At 40.3% G+C, this 17,711-nt stretch overlaps 1 protein-coding gene across 1 annotated transcript; it reads left to right on the top strand.

Moving 5' to 3' along the window:
* Positions 1-5,245: 5,245 nt before the first annotated feature.
* Positions 5,246-17,581, top strand: REXO2 (RNA exonuclease 2). The gene is made up of 7 exons (XM_080688325.1): positions 5,246-5,464; positions 6,478-6,561; positions 9,813-9,890; positions 10,459-10,570; positions 12,135-12,243; positions 13,850-13,903; positions 17,151-17,581. Exons 1-7 carry the CDS (start codon positions 5,318-5,320, stop codon positions 17,278-17,280), a joined length of 714 nt encoding a protein of 237 aa, XP_080544451.1. The 5' UTR covers positions 5,246-5,317; the 3' UTR covers positions 17,281-17,581.
* Positions 17,582-17,711: the final 130 nt, after the last annotated feature.

Raw genomic sequence — 17,711 nt, 5'->3', positions numbered from 1 at the left:
ACGTTACGCGGAGTCCTGACCTCACTGCTGTGTGGAGGTGGAGCGGAGGTCGGAGTGAGCGGTGAGCGCGGGGCGGGAGAGAGGAGGAGACTTTCGCAGATGCGTGTAGAAGAACAGGAGGATTAGAGCGGACGGGACGCGGCGAAGGTGGTGAGTGCTGGTCTGTCTCTGGTGACACTACCTGATGCTCGCGGCCGCCTTCATGATGACTGAAGGTTCTCAGTCAGTGGCAGACCCTGCTCCAGCCCAGATCCAGGCCCCAGCAAGCCCAGTGACAGTCCCCAGGCAGGCCCCAGGGGGTAAATGTCTGATAAAGGGGTAGGGGAGATGTCTGGTGAAGGTGTTCAGTGGCACAGGGGTGGGGGTAGGGGGATCACTTAAAATGACACAGGAGGATCAGAGGGGGCAATCAAAATGACACAGGAGGATCAGAGGGGACAATCAAAATGACACAGGAGGATCAGAGGGGACAATCAAAATGACACAGGAGGATCAAAAGGGGTTACTAAAATGGTAATCCCCCCCTCTGATTCTCCTGTGCCATTTTGATTCCCCCCTCTGATCCCCCCTGTGTCATTTTGAGTGATCCCCTCCCCCCACCTTGATACCCCAATTCCTTTTTTTTTTTTACCCGTAGAAATGAGCGCAAAAAGAAAAAGCTACTCCGTGGAGTACAAGAAAGGAATCGTGGAAGACTCTTGGGGCCAAAATCTTACTGCTTTCTGCAAAGAGGAGATGTTGAGTATCCGATTGGTCCGAAAATGGCGAGCAGAGTATGGTAACCTCATTGAACAAGTGGACAAGGGAAATGCTAAAAAGCGCAAGTGTGGATCAGGTCGGCAACCATTATTTTCCGAGCTGGAAGACCTGACCTGTGAATGGGTTGTTGACAGGAGAGCAAAGGCTTTGGTTGTGAATAGGGCTCAGATTCAAGAATTTGCCCTTGCAATGGCACCACAGTTTGACATAGCCCCCGAAGACTTCAAAGCATCACAACACTGGCTGGATAATTTCCTTCAGCGAAGTGAACTATCTTTAAGAAGATCTACAACATTGTTTAGGTTGGAAGATACTCAAGTTATTAAGCGAGCACTTGCATTCAAGTCCTTTATTGATGATGCTGACTTCTCTAAATACAATCTTTCCAACATGATTGCTATGGATGAAACTGCAGTGTTTATGGGCCAATCATCTCAAACAACAATTGAACAGTGGGGTGCCTCCTTAGTGTACATTCCCTCCACTGCTTACGAAAGTGCACGTGTTTCCTGTATTTTGGCAATTCGTCTGGATGGCACTAAAATCCCACCTTTAATCATTTCTAAGGGCAAGAAGGAAAAGATTGAACGTGTTTTGGGCGTTTTTATTCTTGAAACTGAAAAAGCCTGGGCCACACAAGCAGTTATAAGGAAGTGGGTCGATTTAATGCTGCTGCTTGTTATGCGAGGGAGCCAAAGAGGTCTGCTAGTCTGGGATGCAGCCAGCACTCACCACACTAAAGACATGAAGACATTTCTTCACGAAAGAAAAATAGATCAGATAATGATTCCCGCAGGAATGACGGCCTATCTCCAGACTCTTGATATTGCAATAAACAAGCCATTCAAAGACAATTTGCACATGGAAATTAATGACTACATTGAAAATAGAATGGAGAGAAATCAGTGTGGAAACTTTGTGAAACCTAAACTGCAAGAAGTTGTGACTTGGGTGAAGAATTCATGGGAGAAAATCACTGACAGTTGCATTGCAAATGCACTGCGAGCAGGCTACCTTGACAAGAAGTACTCATTTAAAGACAGTGCTATTGCTAAACATGAGAGATTTGGTCCACTGTTTCTGAAAGAAATGGAGTCACAAGAAATTCACCAGGAAATTCAGGAATTGGATTGTTATGATGATGTTCCAGAAGATGATGCCATGATTGTCATTGAATAAATGAGTAAATTCTTGATACTGTAGGATTCACGATTTTTCTGGTTTGTGTTGACAACTACCGTACTACCGCACCGTATACAGGTAATAAATTTCCTTTATTTTCATTTAACAATAAATGTGTACCGTATTCTTCTTCATGGAAAAATAAGACATCCCCTGAAAATAAGACCTAGCGTGTCTTTGGGGGCAGAAATTAATATAAGACATTGTCTTATTTTCGGGGAAACAGGGGTAGTACTACTACCATTACAATATGGCTCTGTGCTAGTGCTTTAAAGTATAAAAATACATATATTCTGGAAATTAAAGTCTATTTTAGTAGGAATGTGATAAAGCTTATCAGATAAAACTCATTAGGAACATAACATTAACAATATTAGGTTTGTGAACTATGTAATAATTAACAAGAGGATTCAGAGACCTCTCCTAAGAAGTAGAGAAGGATTAAAAATAATAATAATAAGGTTTAGGAGGCCTTGGCTGGTGTCGCTCAGTGGCTCATGCACTGAAGGTTGTGGATTCGATGTCCAGTCAGGGGCATGTACTGGGTTGTAGGTTCCCTCCCCAGCGACAGTCAGGGCATGTACGGGAGGCAACCAATCAATGTGTCTCTCTCACATCGATGTGTCTTTTTTTCCCCTCTCTCTTTCCCTCCCTCCCTTTCACTCTCTAAAAATCAATGAAAAATAAAAAGGGTTTAGGATGATTCTAAAGAAGAACTAAGGGAAGTGAGGATCATCTATGGGTTGTTTTTACAGTAATCTTTCTTTAGGATGTTAGAAGAAAAAAGCAGGGCTGGGGAAGTCCTGGTAAGAAAGCAACAGTAAAAAAATAAAATTAAAATCCATGTAAATATTCACAATTGCCAAAGGGTAGAAGCAACCCAAGTATCCATCAACCAATGAATGGATAAATAAGATGTGATATTTGTATATATCCATTGAATTATTATTCAGCCTTGAAAAGGAAGGAAATTCTGACACATGCTACAACTTGGATGAATTTGAGGACATTTTGATAAGTAAAATAAGCCAGACACAAAAGGACCAATACTGTATGATTTCACTTATATGAGGTACCTTGTGTAGTTAAATTATAGGGATAAATAGGATGTTGGTGAACAGCAACTGGGCAGAAATGGGGAGTTAGTATTTAATGGGTATGAAGTTTCAATTTGGGAAGATAAAATTCTGAAGATGGATAGGGGTGATAGTTGCACAACAATCAGAATTTACTTAATGCCACTAAACTGCACACTTAAAATGGTTAAAATGGGAAATTTTATGTTATGTATATTTTGCCACAATTTTAAAAAATGAAAGTAAAAAACTGTAAAAAAAAAAAAAAGATTTAGAGATCTCTTATTATAAGGGAGGGTTTGTGTGGCCTTGGCCATGTCCTGTTAGAAACATTGTCATAGATTCTGATAGGAACATTATAGCTTGGCTACCAGCAGTATTGAGACGCTGACTGCGGGTCTTGTTTCCTTAGAAAATACAAAGTTAAGATAAATGGAATGCTGGCTGAAGGCTTTTTATCTGAATCTCTGCCCCTGTGTTAGAAAGAGAAGCAGTTTCTCTGTGTCAAAGTGACCTAAATGGCTCAGCTTCTTTCAATAAGAGATGTTCTATTCTCACTGAAATAACATCAAGTAGTAGTTACTCATTGTCTATGATTTTAAAGAGCAAGATTTCTTGGTCCTATACACTTGATGTTAATTAACAAAAGCAGTTTTTATGGTTTCACAACAGATTTGAAAGAAACGAAGTCTCTTAGAGTGGTGTAGCTTTGAGATAAATTCTGTTAAGGAAAAGAGAAAGAAATGATTGAGTCCACTGTGGGACAAGGCTGCTTTTAGATTCTAGGGCTCCATTTTCTTGAGTCTATCCTCTCTCTTATTTTCATGGTTTTGATTTGTTAATTTGATGCATACATTGCTCTGCTTTGGGACATTAATATTGAAGATTACTAATCTAATGATATTACACATAAAACCCAGTAAACTGTAAATCTTACATTATAATGCCATTCACCTAAAAGTAGGCTACATACGAATAAAAAGCTATAGCAAAACAATGTGACTCATCAGGCAATGTGGTTACAACTATACACAATCTGCTTAATGAAAGTCTTCATACTGTATGTGTATAATCCGTGCACACAATTTAATGACTCTTCAAAGAGAGTTTCTCAGAGCCTGGGCTGGTGGTGGGTTGGGTATAACAAAAGAATTAAAGGTGAAATCCACTCTATTGTTACAGTCTCATAAGGCAATAAAGTTTCTCTCTCACAATGCCAGCTCACCATGTAGGAACCACTATGCGAAGGATCACAAGCTCTGTAATTAGTGGCAATACGACTTTCAGGAAAATATATAGAGGACATAATTCTAGGCTGAATCCAATGCTTGTGACAAAGTTGCACTCCGCACAGAAATTTGCTACTGAATAGCTAAGATTTAAGAGACTTGAAAGGTCCTGTTGGTAGCCATCTTTACTTGCGGAAATGATGGAGTAAATATAGTTTCATTAAAACCAAAGCAACTCTGGCCTGGTAGCTCAGCTGGTTAGAGCATCCTCCCAATAAACCAATGTTGCAGGTTCCACGATGAGCCTGGAGCCTAAGGCAACGATGTTTCTCTCTCTCTCTCAAAATAACAAAAAGCAAAGCAGATTACAGAGCGAATTTAGCAGATTTTAATTCATTTTCACTTAATTTGCCGCCTGGATTCGTCATACAAGGTCTAGATTTAACTTTGAGAACTTGTGAAGGGTGGAGGAGTAATCATTACCAGAGATACCTAACAGCTGAACGAAACAAACATCCCTCTAGAAGAAATATGGAATAACTCTTTGCCAATGAAAGGAAGGGACTTCCACAACTAATACGTATCAAATGAGAAAAATACGCAGTGTGTGTAGTGGAAGGGCAGGTAAGTAAAAAGAGGGGCGGGGGAGGGGGAGCGAGCATAAAAATCAAAGATATATTTGATCCTCCTAACCTAAAAATAGATAACCAGGTCATTTTTGACCAAACAACATAAGGAGGTTCTTTGACAACTAGGCAGTTTACAACTAATCCAAACTCAGGAAATGACTCTTTGAAACGAATAAACTTAGTTCTGAAAAACAAGCGCGTCCAATAACATCTGAAAACACGTGGCGGGGGTGGAGAAATCGGTCGCAATAACAGGCGAGACTCTAAGTCCCATCATCCTATTCGGCAGTTAAACCGGGCTGTTCAGGGCGAGCCGGCGCACTGGATGCTGGGACTTGTGGTTTTTGCTCCTGCGCCTCCCCGCGGGTTTGCGACGTTTAGCGACTACCGCGCCTGCGCCAGCGCCGGCTGAGGCCGGGGTAGCGGCTGCGCGTGCCGGGTGATGCTAGGCGGCTCCCTGTGCTCCAGGCTGTTGCGAGGTGTGAGTGGGGGCCGCGGGCAGTTCGGAGTGCGGGGTGTCCGCGAAGGTGGCGCAGCCATGGCGGCGGGGGAGAGCATGGCCCAGCGGATGGTCTGGGTGGACCTGGAGGTGAGTGAGGTCGGTGGTGGGTGAGGGCAGGCGAGTGAGGTTTCGTGTGAGCCTGTCCGGGGAGAGCGGCGGGGGTCTGGGTCTCGGATGTGTCAGGTGAGTTCCTCCCGGGAGTGGGAGGCGCGGGGCAAGTCGGGGGGGGGGCAGGAGTTCTGCGGGTGTTGGGGTGTTGGGAACTCTGCTGGACTCTGGGGTTTCTTTTCAGAAAGGAGGAGTCATCCATATGGCTGTCCCCTCCCCCCCCACTCCCCCACCCCCCCTACCCTCTCACTCCCCCACTCCCCCATTCCCCCACTCGCCAACTCTGGTCGCTTTGAGCTTTGGGTCACGGGTAGGGGTGGGGTGGGACAGCGGCTCTGCTAGCCCCACTTCCCCAGCCTTATGGGACCCTGGGTTGTTGGAGCCAGACGGGACTCCGGAGATGACTCAGCCTTACCCTTCATTCCATAAACCAGGAAACTGAGGCCCAGAAAGAGGAGTCCGCTCATTCCAGCCGGACTGTTGTGCGGATCTGAGCTGGGAGTAGATCCCACTTTTGTTCCCTTTAGGTTTTCCACACTCCTGCCAGGAACATCCCCTTCCTTGAAGCCTGAGTTCTCTCATATATGAAATGAGGATAATAACAGTACTTTTTCTACATTTGATTGCGGTGAAGATCAAGTGGTGTAATCAGTATAAAAACTTTGTAAACTGCTGAGACGTAGCGATGTTAGTTATCTAACTCTGCCAAAATCGAATGCTGTTAGCACTCAGTTTTGCTTATTTTGCATCTGTCCTAGAGTAGAACCAGGTTGCCTGACATATAGCAGGTTTTTGATAAATGTGATTGAATAGACGACTATTTAATACTTTTGAGGGCTTGCCCAGGGAGCATTATTGTCTCTTCTATCTTGGCTGTGGGATATGAATTGAATTTGCTTGAGGGAATTCCTGTTAAATAAACTTGGGTAAAATAGTCCAGAAAGATGGTTTTGTGTGTGTTATGTATAATATATATATATTTTTTATTACAGATGACGGGATTGGACATTGAGAAGGACCAGATTATTGAGATGGCCTGTCTGATAACCGACTCTGATCTCAACATTTTGGCTGAAGTACGCAATGCCCTCTTATTCCTGCATACTGTTTAGAGTATATTGGAGATCCAAAGATTGTTTTTCCCTATCTCTTTATTTAAAAAATAAGATTAAGGTACAGAGTAATTAATGTGTTAGGTCATGCACGATAAGGTTGGTACTAGAACCAGTAATTCATCTCACAATCTAATTATTTTTCAATAAGCCATGTCCCAAATTACAGAAACATAAACGTCATTTTCTGAGCACTTACTGTGTGCCAGGCACAACTCTAAGTGCTTTACATGGATTCACTCTTAATTGAAAGAATGATTATAAGGTAGGTACTGTTATACTCATTTTATAGAGGAGAACATGTTGGCACAGAGATGTTGGGTAATTTGCCCAAGGCCACCAGGCTAGTTATTGCAGGAGCCAGGGGGTTTAACCCAGGCAGTATGAATAATGTGTCCCTAACCAGTAAGACAACCAACTGTACAGTGCCACCAGGAGTGGTGACTCACGCCAAAGCTGACATCTTTCTATCATAACTTTAAATTTAACTTGACTCCATATATCCAGGTTTTGCCTTTTCAACTAGGACATATGATTTTTCTAGATCTGTATTGAGATTTTAGAGAAAATCTGTTGGTGCGGAATCATAAAACAGTCTCTTGTTGACATTGGACGTGATTAAAGTTTTAACATGATGCCTTTAACCGAAATATTAAACAAAACAAATAAAACACACTTGTTGCCTTTTGGGCACTCATGAAACATTTAATAAGTGTGTAACAGCACCTGATTGGTTCAGGGGGGTGAAATCCCTGGTGTTCAATAACTCTGTTTCAAGTTGTCAGCAATAATCAGAGGCAATGAGAGACTAGAATAGAAACACAGTAGGTATGTTTGTGGGAAAGAGAGTCTTGTTAAAATAAGTTCCCAGAGGGTAGGATTGATGTGTTACTGGCACTGGATAAGTTTAATAAATCTGTAAGACTTATTTTCCTGGGTGGGTAAGAGGGGAGAAGGCATTTATAGAGGAATTGTTACTTTTGTGGAGCAGTAGGCATCCATCCTGAAGTCCCCCCTGAGAGATCAGCTGCAGGAGAGTCATTAGACTGACCTTCTTCTTGTAACAACTAGCTTAAAAAAAAACTTTAAATAAATAAGTAATGTAATGTCAATAAATAAACAAAGCCCTGAGTTTTAGGTTTGGTTGTTTTACCCTGCCACTTGGCATTTACTAGAGATGAATAGTGAAGAGAAGTGCCTGTACTTAACAGCCCTGCTTACCCTTGGCTGAAGAAGAGATTTTCCCGTTGACTGTTGATATAATGTGAAATCCTGACAGTTTAATGGACCAATTAGTTGATGTGTACCCTGGAGGAAATTTGGGTCTATTCCCCAGCTGCAGATGAGTGCGACATTTGTAAATAGACTCAGTCAGATGAGGATAAGGATGTTAAAAAAAAAAAAAAAATGCTTAGGGGCTGTTGGCAGTAGAGGGTCATTTCCGTGGAAAATAAGTCTTATTTTTGTATATGAGTTTGAGGGAAAATGTCTTAATGCTGGTAGAAGAACAAATATCTTACTCGGGAAATTTTTCTGTGAGTGGCTTACTGGGCTCTAGACTAAGTTAGCCTTAGATTGATAGTAGTTTTTTCCATCAAGTTCATTAGAACTGTTTTTTACAATATGAGATTTGTGTTTTTTTAAAAAAATATGGTATCAGAGCACATTTTTGCTTTTTCATGGAGTTTGCCATTACCAGTTTTCTTATTTGGTTAAAACTCCTTGTTAGTTGTAGGATGTTAGGCATATTTTAGTCAAATTTTAGCCATTCCTTTCAGCGACTGCAAACTGTTTTTACCACCTTAGTAGTAATAATACCTTGGATTTTCTTCTAGAGAGTTCAAAGAACTTTCAGACCTATAATTTCTTTTATCTTGTTAACATCCCTTTGAGGAAAGGGGGCCAGTTTATATCTCCATTGTCCAGAAGGATAAACCAAGCCTAGGTGACTTGCTGTGATGACTTAAGTTGGGCTGTTACTGCTGGGCCTCATCCAAGACACTTGCAGTTGAATGTTCTATTACATGGACTGAGAACTCAAAGGCACTTTCATTTTTTAGTTGTCAACAGTTACCTTTTTAATATGAAAATATAGTTAAAATTAAACAGTATAACTTTATCGTATATATAAGATATTGGTTTTTCTTTTTCTTTATTTCTTTTAAAATCTTTATTGTTGAAAGTATTACATATGAAGGTATTAGTTTTTCATCCTGTTCTTCTGGTCTATAATATTCCCCAAAGGTTATGTACTTTCTTGGTATTTTGTATGCATATATATAGTATTTATATATATATATATGTATATACATACACACATACACATATATACACTAAGTGGCCAGATTATTATGATCTCTGAACGCATAATAATCTGGCCACTCGGTGTATACCCTATATAATAAAAGGCTAATATTCAAATTGTCCCCTTGACCAGGAGTTCGACCAGCAGGCAGGCCGGACAACCACCCATGTCCCCTCCCCCTGGCCAGGCTGACCGGACCCCACCCATGCATGAATTCATGCACCAGGCCTCTAAAACACACACACACACACACACACACACACACACACACACACACACACACTGAGTGGCCAGATTATTATGCGTTCAGAGATCATAATAATCTGGCCACTCAGTGTATATACACATACATACATATATAATACATTTTTTAAACAACCGTAAGTGAAATCATATGCATGTGTATACTGTTCTGCAATTTTCTTTTTTCAGTTAGCAATATAGACACTTCAAAATGAACTCATAATCGGGTCGGCAAGCTTTTTAAAAAAGACCAAATATTAAATATTTTAGGCTTACAGTGCCATATACCTCACTAATACCTGTTTGTTTGTTTGTTTTATAACTATTTACCAATGTAAAAAGCATTCTTAGCTTTCTGGCAATAAAGCAAAAAAGTCAAAGGCTGGGCTATATTTTGTTGACCCTTGATAGATAACTAGTTCTTCTCAATAAGCAGTTGTTTCAGTTGTGTGTGTGTGTGTGTGTGTGTGTGTGTGTTCATTGATTCTATTTTGCCATTATAAACAGTGCTAGAATGAATGAGGACCACTTTAGAGTTAACAGAGTACCCTCATCTCTTACTTTCTCTGGTATATATATTTAATCCTTAAAATAGTTTAAACTTTACCTCAGAAACCAAGGTTATCCCTGTTGATTCTGGACGACTAATGGCTTTTCCCATCCACAGGGTCCTAACCTGATTATAAAACAGCCAGATGAGTTACTGGACAGCATGTCAGATTGGTGCAAGGAGCATCATGGGAAGGTAACACTATCAAATAACAGGATTCCTGCCCTGGGGATCAGTAACGGCATCTGAATCCGATACCATTGTTGGATGGTATTTTAAAGCGGGTTAGCGGAAGATTGCTTGGCGAGCCTGGGAAGCTGCTTTTTTGTTTACTTTGCACCTCTGGGACCTCGAGATCATCTCTCCTCAGGTCCTCTTTTTTTCCTCTCCTGCATTCAGTCTGTCGCCACCACATTGTGGATTGTCAAGTATTGCTCAGATCAGTCTTTGGATAAGGTTAGATGTCAACTTTCAGACAAGGGGGAATGCTGCTCTCCTGTTAATAGTTGTTCTTCCCAGAGATTATATCCTTGGACTTCAAGTAGCACCTTGTTTGACTGTGTGGAAATGCTATTAACTATCGGAACATAGCTTGACTTGGATTCTTAAGAAAAAAAATCTGTGCAAAGATAACAGTTTCAGTTTAAACTTGGGCTCTATAAATGGTCTAAATATTTGCTCCTTTTAGAAGTGAATTTTCATTTGGATGCCTTTGGAAACCGACTTGATGTGTTTTTGGTGGGGCGGGGATTCTCTCTTGCAGTCTGGTCTAACCAAAGCAGTGAAGGAGAGTACAGTGACATTGCAGCAGGCAGAGTATGAATTTCTGTCCTTTGTGCGACAGCAGACTCCTCCGGGGCTCTGTCCACTTGCAGGTAAAGTTCAATCCTATGTGTGCCTTGTAGGTAGTCTTCCATTCTAGGGGTTCAAGAGACTGCAGTTCCAGAAAGATCAGCCAAGACCATCATGTCTTCCACTTACCCTGATTTGGATTATATATCTTAACTTTTGTGTTTAAGTGTCCTTGTATAATTTATACATGAATATTGGAAGCATGCCCTGAAACCTGATAAGAGATCTGAGGTATTTAGACTAACTCAATAAACATTTCCCCCATATTTTTATTATGGAGAATTTTCAAATGTACAGAAAAGTTGGATTTAGTAATTGTTAACCTTATGCCATGTTTGTTTTACCTATCTATTTTTTTAAAATATATTTTTCAAAATACATTTTTAAATATATTTACTGATATTGATTTCAGAGAGGAAGGGAGAGGGAGAGAGAAATAGAAACATCAGTGGTGAGAGAGAATCATTGATGTGCTGCCTCCTGCACTGGGGATCGAGCTGGCAGCCTAGGCATGTGCCCCTGACTGCTTGACCGGAATTGAACCTGGGACCCTTAAGTCTTAAGTCCGTAGGCTGACGCTCTATCCACTGAGCCAAACCAGGTAGGGCTACCTGTCCATTTTTTGTTGGACATTTAAAAGTAAATTGCAGGCAACATGATACTCTCTTTCTACTAAATACTTCATGAAACATTTCCTATTAGTAAGGACATTTTCTTTTGTAAACACAATAGCATTATCACATTAAGATAATTAAAATTATTCAGTAACAGTTGCTATCTACTCCACATCCAAAATGTCTAATTGTTTTTGAACCAGTATTTAATTAAGGATCATGCATTTCAGTTAGTTATTATGTCTCTTCTCTTAATCTAAAATGTCCACCTTTGTTTTTTTTCCTTGTGACACTGATTTTTTAAAGAAACGGCTAATTCTAGGTTTTTGAAAGCAATGCCTTGTCAGGGAAGTTAATGTTTTATGGAGATGTATTTGAATTTGTATATGTAAAGTGATATAGTAACTAACATTTTTCTTAACATTTATAAAGTTTTGACATTAAGTACTAGAGCATATATTGTATAAATTTTCCCTCTTGCCAATGGAGCTGATGTCTGTTTTACAGTTCTCATTTAAAATTTAGTGTTTTTAATATAAGTTACTGTATGGAAACATGAATGATATGGTTTGTTAAAATTGGAATGTAAATAAATGTTTCAACTTATGTGATTCATTAAAAGTTAAATTTTTAGTGTTAGTGGTGTGGATTTTGTGACATTGGGAGAAAATTTGCACATCTGGTTGATATAAAAAAGTAACAGATAGATTTGTGCATTGTTTTAAGTATGTGGAATGATAGATTTATCCTTTTGTCCAGATTTATCCTTCTGTTTTACAAATTTATTTGTGAGCTAGACTAAATGCTCAGAATCTGCACTTACAACCTAATCAGACACATCAAATCTGAGGTGCTTTTAGGATTTGTATGAATTAAAAAAATTATCTCCATTTCAAATATAGTTTATGAATTTTTATATCCTGTTGTATGCTACTAGAAATACATAGATGCGGTATACTTCGTGTCTTTCTAGGAAATTCAGTTCATGCAGATAAGAAGTTTCTTGACAAATACATGCCCCAGTTCATGAAACATCTTCATTATAGAATAATTGATGTGAGCACTGTTAAGGAACTGTGCAGGTAAGGGCTATTGAGGAACCATTAAATTGCTTCATTTAGCATGTTTTTGTTTTTTTTTCTAAGGGTTTGTCTTTTTTAAAAAAATACGTTTTTATTGATTTCAGAAAGGAAGGGGAGAGATAGAAACATCAATGTTGAGAGAGAATCATTGATTGGCTGCCTCCTACATACCCCCTACTGGGGATTGAGCCTGAAACCTGGACACGTTCCCTGACTGGGAATCGAACCGTGACCTCCAGATTCATGGGTCAGTGCTCAACCACTGAGCCACACTCTCTGGGCTCATTTAGCATGTTTAATTGAGAACTTGTGGAAAGTAATTGAATAGAGCTGTAGAACTTGGGATGCAAAGTGGACATTTAACTTCCTCAACCCATAGTCACTTGGACCAGGACCTTAATTTATTCTGTGCTGGTGAGAATTGGGGGAAACAATGTCAAAAATCTTCCATATAAATTTCATTAATTCAGAAAATTGAGTACCCATTCTGTGCCACGTGTTGGCTTATGTGCTGGGAACATATATATATAGATGAAAAGCCCTTAACTAGCTTAGAATTTAATGAGTTGACAGATGTGTAAAAAATACATCCTAAAAATATACCGTTGGTGACTTCTCTAATGGAAATGTGCATACAGAACATTGAAGGCCCCAGGGAAGGAGCGTCTAAGTGTTGGAGTGAGGGGACTGGGAAAACTAGAGGAAATGGCTTTCAAGTTGAGATTTAAAGAAGAGTAGAAGTTTTCTAGGTATCAAGGAGGGGGCATTCTAGAGAATGGGAAGAGGTATAAAGATATGAGGAAGCAGGAAGATGAGGACAAAACAAAGTTCAAAGAATTGCAAATAGTTCATGAATGCTGGAGTGCGAAGCCAGAGGTTGGGGAAAGTGGGAGATGAGGTGCAATTAGGAAGGGCTTGTATGCCATGCTAAGGAGATTGACATTCTCTTGTGAGAGATGGGGTTCCTTTGAAAAGTTTAGAGGAATGAGTGATGTGATTAGATTATGCTGATTAGATAGTGGCAAGAAAAGGTAGGGAGATAAGAAAGGAGACTTGTATCATCTTGGAGCAAAGAATGAGCTAGAGAAATGACACTTAGGTGGTAGAGAGGGTATGGAATAAAGTATTTGAGAAAGTCATTTGGCTGGCATTGAATATTTGAGTGGGGAAGTGAGGAAAAGGAAGAGAGATAAAGAGATTCTAGTGTTTCTAGTTTGGCAGTTAGGTAGATGTTCAGAGATAAAGAGGAAAGAGAAATAGTGGATTTGGTAGATGGGGGAGGGGAGAGCTTGAGGAGGCTGGGTGTGGTTATATATAGTTGAATTGTTAGTGTCTGGTGGATTTTTAGATGTCTCCAGTAGTCAGTTGGATAGCCAAGACAAACTCAGGAGAGCGCTGGGCTGGAGTTAGCAGATGTAGGAATCGTAGGCATTGATGAGCTTGCCCAAAGAGAGTATAGAGACTGAAGAGAGGAGAGGATGGGAGATAGGCCCAGGCAAGGAGGCAACTTGATAGTCACAACCCAAATGCCTTTTTCAGTTAATAAGATGCTTAAGTTATTCAGTATATTTGAGACGCCTTTGAGAGTTCCATTTTTGCTGTATAGACGCTGGTATCCAGAAGAATATGAATTTGCACCAAAGAAGGCTGCTTCTCACAGGTAAGTTTTGCCTTCCACTGCTTGGCAATCTGACATGCCAGATGCCTGGCTGCATGAAATAATGTCTCTCCTCCACTTTTTTTCCTTGGGGGAAAATAAAGGACAACTCACACAAGAATAACTTTCTTTTGCTAAGACTAGCAGAAATTCTGGTCAGGATTCTAGCATTCCATTTATATATATAAAAGGCTAAGTGACTGTCTGACCGGCCGGTACATATGACGCACACTGACCACCAGGGGACAGGCGCTCAACGCAGGAGACTTGGCGGTGGTGGTTCTCAGGTGACGCACCCCAGAACCAGAGAGGAGGGAGCCCGATTTCTCATGGAGCTCTGCGATTCCACCTTTGGCCGTGGGTTATGTTGTTGCTGTGGCACTGTCAGCCCCAAATCTGGTTTACTGCCATGCTGCGGTGACTTGGCAGCGGAGGTTCTCGGGTAACCCACCCAGAACCAGAGAGGAGGGAGCCCGATTACTCGCAGGGCCGTGCGATTCCAACTTTGGCATGAGTTATGTTGAGAAAGGGCGAGTAGTGATATTAAAATATTTCTCCTAATTAATTTCCTTTCAATGTGCATGAATCCATGCACTGGGCCACTAGTTCTGAGATATATAGGGTCTTACATATATATATATGTATACACATATATGTATATGTTTTTATTGATTTCAGAGAGAAAGAAAGAGATAGAAACATCAATGATGAGAGAGAATCATTGATCGACTGCCTCCTGCATGCCCACCCCACACTGGGGATCGAGCCTGCAACCCGGGCATGTGCCCTAACTGGGAATTGAACTGTGACCTCCTGGTTCATAGGTTGATGCTCAACCACTGTGCCACACCGGCTGGGCAGGTCTTATGTCTTTATTGCAATTTTCAAACTTTTAGATAACTTAGCTTGTAGGTATGTGAAATTGTCTAACTTTTCTAGTAATAAGCAGTATTAATTTCCTTCCCAGCAAGACTATAAGCTTGTAGCCATTTAAAATTAGAATACTTTGTACACCTAACTTTGACACTTCCGTTTTTCAGATTGTTTCTTTTATATTTGCAGCTTTAGGAACAAGTACATAAGGAATTTAAAGATCTTATGTATTTAGTGTCCTCTTTTACTTTTTGATTTCTGTAATCTTTCAGGAGGAACATACAACTTGGTGGGGGATTTAGCAGCTGGCTTCTAAGGGCAGCATTTGGTTCATCCATTTATTGTGCTCCTACTCTGTGCCAGGAACAGTTATAGGCAAACATAGAAAGACAAAGTCCCTGCTCTAAAGAGTCTGGCATTCTTAGTTTTTTGTTTTTGTTTTCTTTAATTGGACTTGCATGGACTACAGCACAATAATACATGGGAAGAACATTTTATCTGAAATAATTGGGGCTTGATGTGTTTTGGGTTTCGGAATTTTTCAGGTTTTTGAGAGGTAATAGTACAACTGTAGTAATTATTATATAACATTCCTAACAAGGTCTGGGGAAACACCTCATAATCACAAACATTGATACTTCTGCAGTGAAATGGGCATTCACACTTGAAGGGCATTACTGGTGACTATAAGTAGCCTCACATCAAGATTGGTCAGGTTTTACCATATCCTGGGTTATAAAAGTGCTTTGGGTTTTCAGATCTCTCTTGGGTTTCAGTATTGTGGATAGGATGTTGTGTACCTTGATTTAGCCAGAGGCTGTATTTTTTAAAAAAATTTTAAATTAATTTCAGAGAGAAAAGAAGAGGGAGAGAGAGAGAAACATCAACGATGAGAGACAATTATTGATCAGATGCCTCCTGCAAGCCCCATACTGGGAATCGAGCCCACAACCCAGACATGTGCCCTGATCGGGAATCAAACCATGACCTCCTCGTTGATAGGTTTTATGCTCAACCACTGAACCACGCCGGCCAGGCCAGAGGTTGTATTTTTTATAGTTTTAGCTCTCCACCATATACCTAGGACCTGGGAAGAAAGCAAAATTGTTGCCATACCACAGGAATAACTGAAGTTGGTGCAGTTTATTCTCTAGAAGAGATCCTTGGCCTGTCATTCTGAGCTTACTGGTTTATCTGCACACTCTTTTAATAATGTTGGTACCTCATTTCTCAGACTATAACAGATGAGAAACAGCTGTTGGAGGAGAAGAAAGGCAATTAGATGGAGGCAGGCTGCCCCTGATTGTAGCACAAACCATCACCAGAGAGGAGTAGATCCTCTTTTATGGTTAGGTGTTGTCTGATAATTGATGTTTATTGTGATGATTGAGTCATCAGTTATGTTCCAGGATGTTAGTGTATTTTCTGCAGGGGCGTCACTAAGTATTGCTCGTTGTTTCCCAGACTGTGCTTCATGAGTTGTTAATTTTTCTTCTCCTTTTAAATTATATTTTGTTATTGATTTCAGAGAGGAAGGGAGAGGGAGAGAGAAATAGAAATATCAATGATGGGAGAGAATCATTGATTGGTTGCCTCCTGCACTTGGCTGTGCCTGCAACCTGGGCATGTGCTCTGACCTGGAATTGAACTCTGACCTCCTGGTTCATAGGTTGATGCTCAACCTCTGAGTCACACCAGCCAGCTGAGCTGTTTATTTTTCCACAGATGTGGTCGATTAAGTTTTAGAAATACTGTGTATAGTACAACCTTCTCTTGGCAATTTACAGTACACGTTAGTGCATTAAATGCTTTGCAAAGGACTTCAAAAAGGAAATTTTTAATCTAGTTTTTCTTAAGCTTATTTGACCCTGGAATTCTTTTTTTCTGTGGAATACATCACCATTTTATGGAACTGTTTTGGGAAACTAATGTCATATATTAGAATTTTTTTTTAATCAAACATTTTTAAAAAGTGCTTATACATGCTTTACTGAAATGTTCCAGTTTTGTTTTGTTTTGTTTTTCTTGATTTTTAGGAAGAAGGGAGAGAGAGAGAAATAGAAACATCAATGAGAGAGATACATCCATGGACTGTGAGAGAGAGACATCTATCGGCTGCCTCCTGCACGCCCCCTACTGGGGATCGAGCCTGCAACCTGGGCATGTGCCCTTGACCAGAAATCGAATCGGCAACCTTTCCATGCACGGGACAATACCCACCCAACCAACTGAGCCACACCTGCCAGGGCAAAATGTTCCAGTTTTTGATGTCAGATAGTGGCCTGTTCTTAAGTTATTAATACAACGTTTGCTTTGTAAAGTGATCATTGTCTCTGTTTTGGGGCATTTCAATTCAGTATAGTATGTTTGCTTGTAGGGCACTTGATGACATTAGTGAAAGCATCAGAGAACTTCAGTTTTACCGAAATAACATCTTCAAGAAAAAAACAGATGAAAAGAAGAGGAAAATTATGGAAAATGGGGAGAACGAGAAGACTGTGAGTTGATGCCAGTGTTTGTGCTGCCACCACAGTTCTCTGGAGCAGCTGCTGCTGGTTTTGCTCACACAGAGGCTTGCAGAGCACCTTCTCTCAGTTAACCCGCAGCTCCAGGTTGTGCAAGCAGACAGCACCTGAAATACTACTTTCCTCCTAACATGCCATTTTCATTTATGACACAGCAGCACCTTTGTAAGTACCAAGTCTTGTCCACCCCTTGGTACAAATCTGCATTTGCTTTTAGACCGTTTCTTTTTTTCTTTTTTCTTTTTTTTTTTTTTAAAGAATAAACCTAGTTCTATTGAAATGCAAACCTTTGTGTACCATCTATTTTTTTAGTAGTTTAATTATTGAAAAATGATGAACTTTTCTTTCTTTTTAACTGGTATGGCTAATGTTTAAGTCCTCATAATGCCATTAGGGACAGATTAAGTTTCTTA

This window comes from Plecotus auritus, assembly GCF_963455305.1.
Source record: "Plecotus auritus genome assembly, chromosome: 9".
NCBI lineage: Eukaryota > Metazoa > Chordata > Mammalia > Chiroptera > Vespertilionidae > Plecotus > Plecotus auritus.
This window is presented reverse-complemented; position numbering and strand designations above follow the sequence as displayed.

Bases quoted from the DNA above. Each gene is read 5' to 3' on its own strand.
- REXO2 (XM_080688325.1), top strand. From the start codon at position 5,318: ATGCTAGGCGGCTCCCTGTGCTCCAGGCTGTTGCGAGGTGTGAGTGGG. The intron at 5,465-6,477 runs GTGAGTGAGGTC...TTTTTATTACAG, and splicing joins TGGTCTGGGTGGACCTGGAG to ATGACGGGATTGGACATTGA. The intron at 6,562-9,812 runs GTACGCAATGCC...TCCCATCCACAG, and splicing joins ATCTCAACATTTTGGCTGAA to GGTCCTAACCTGATTATAAA.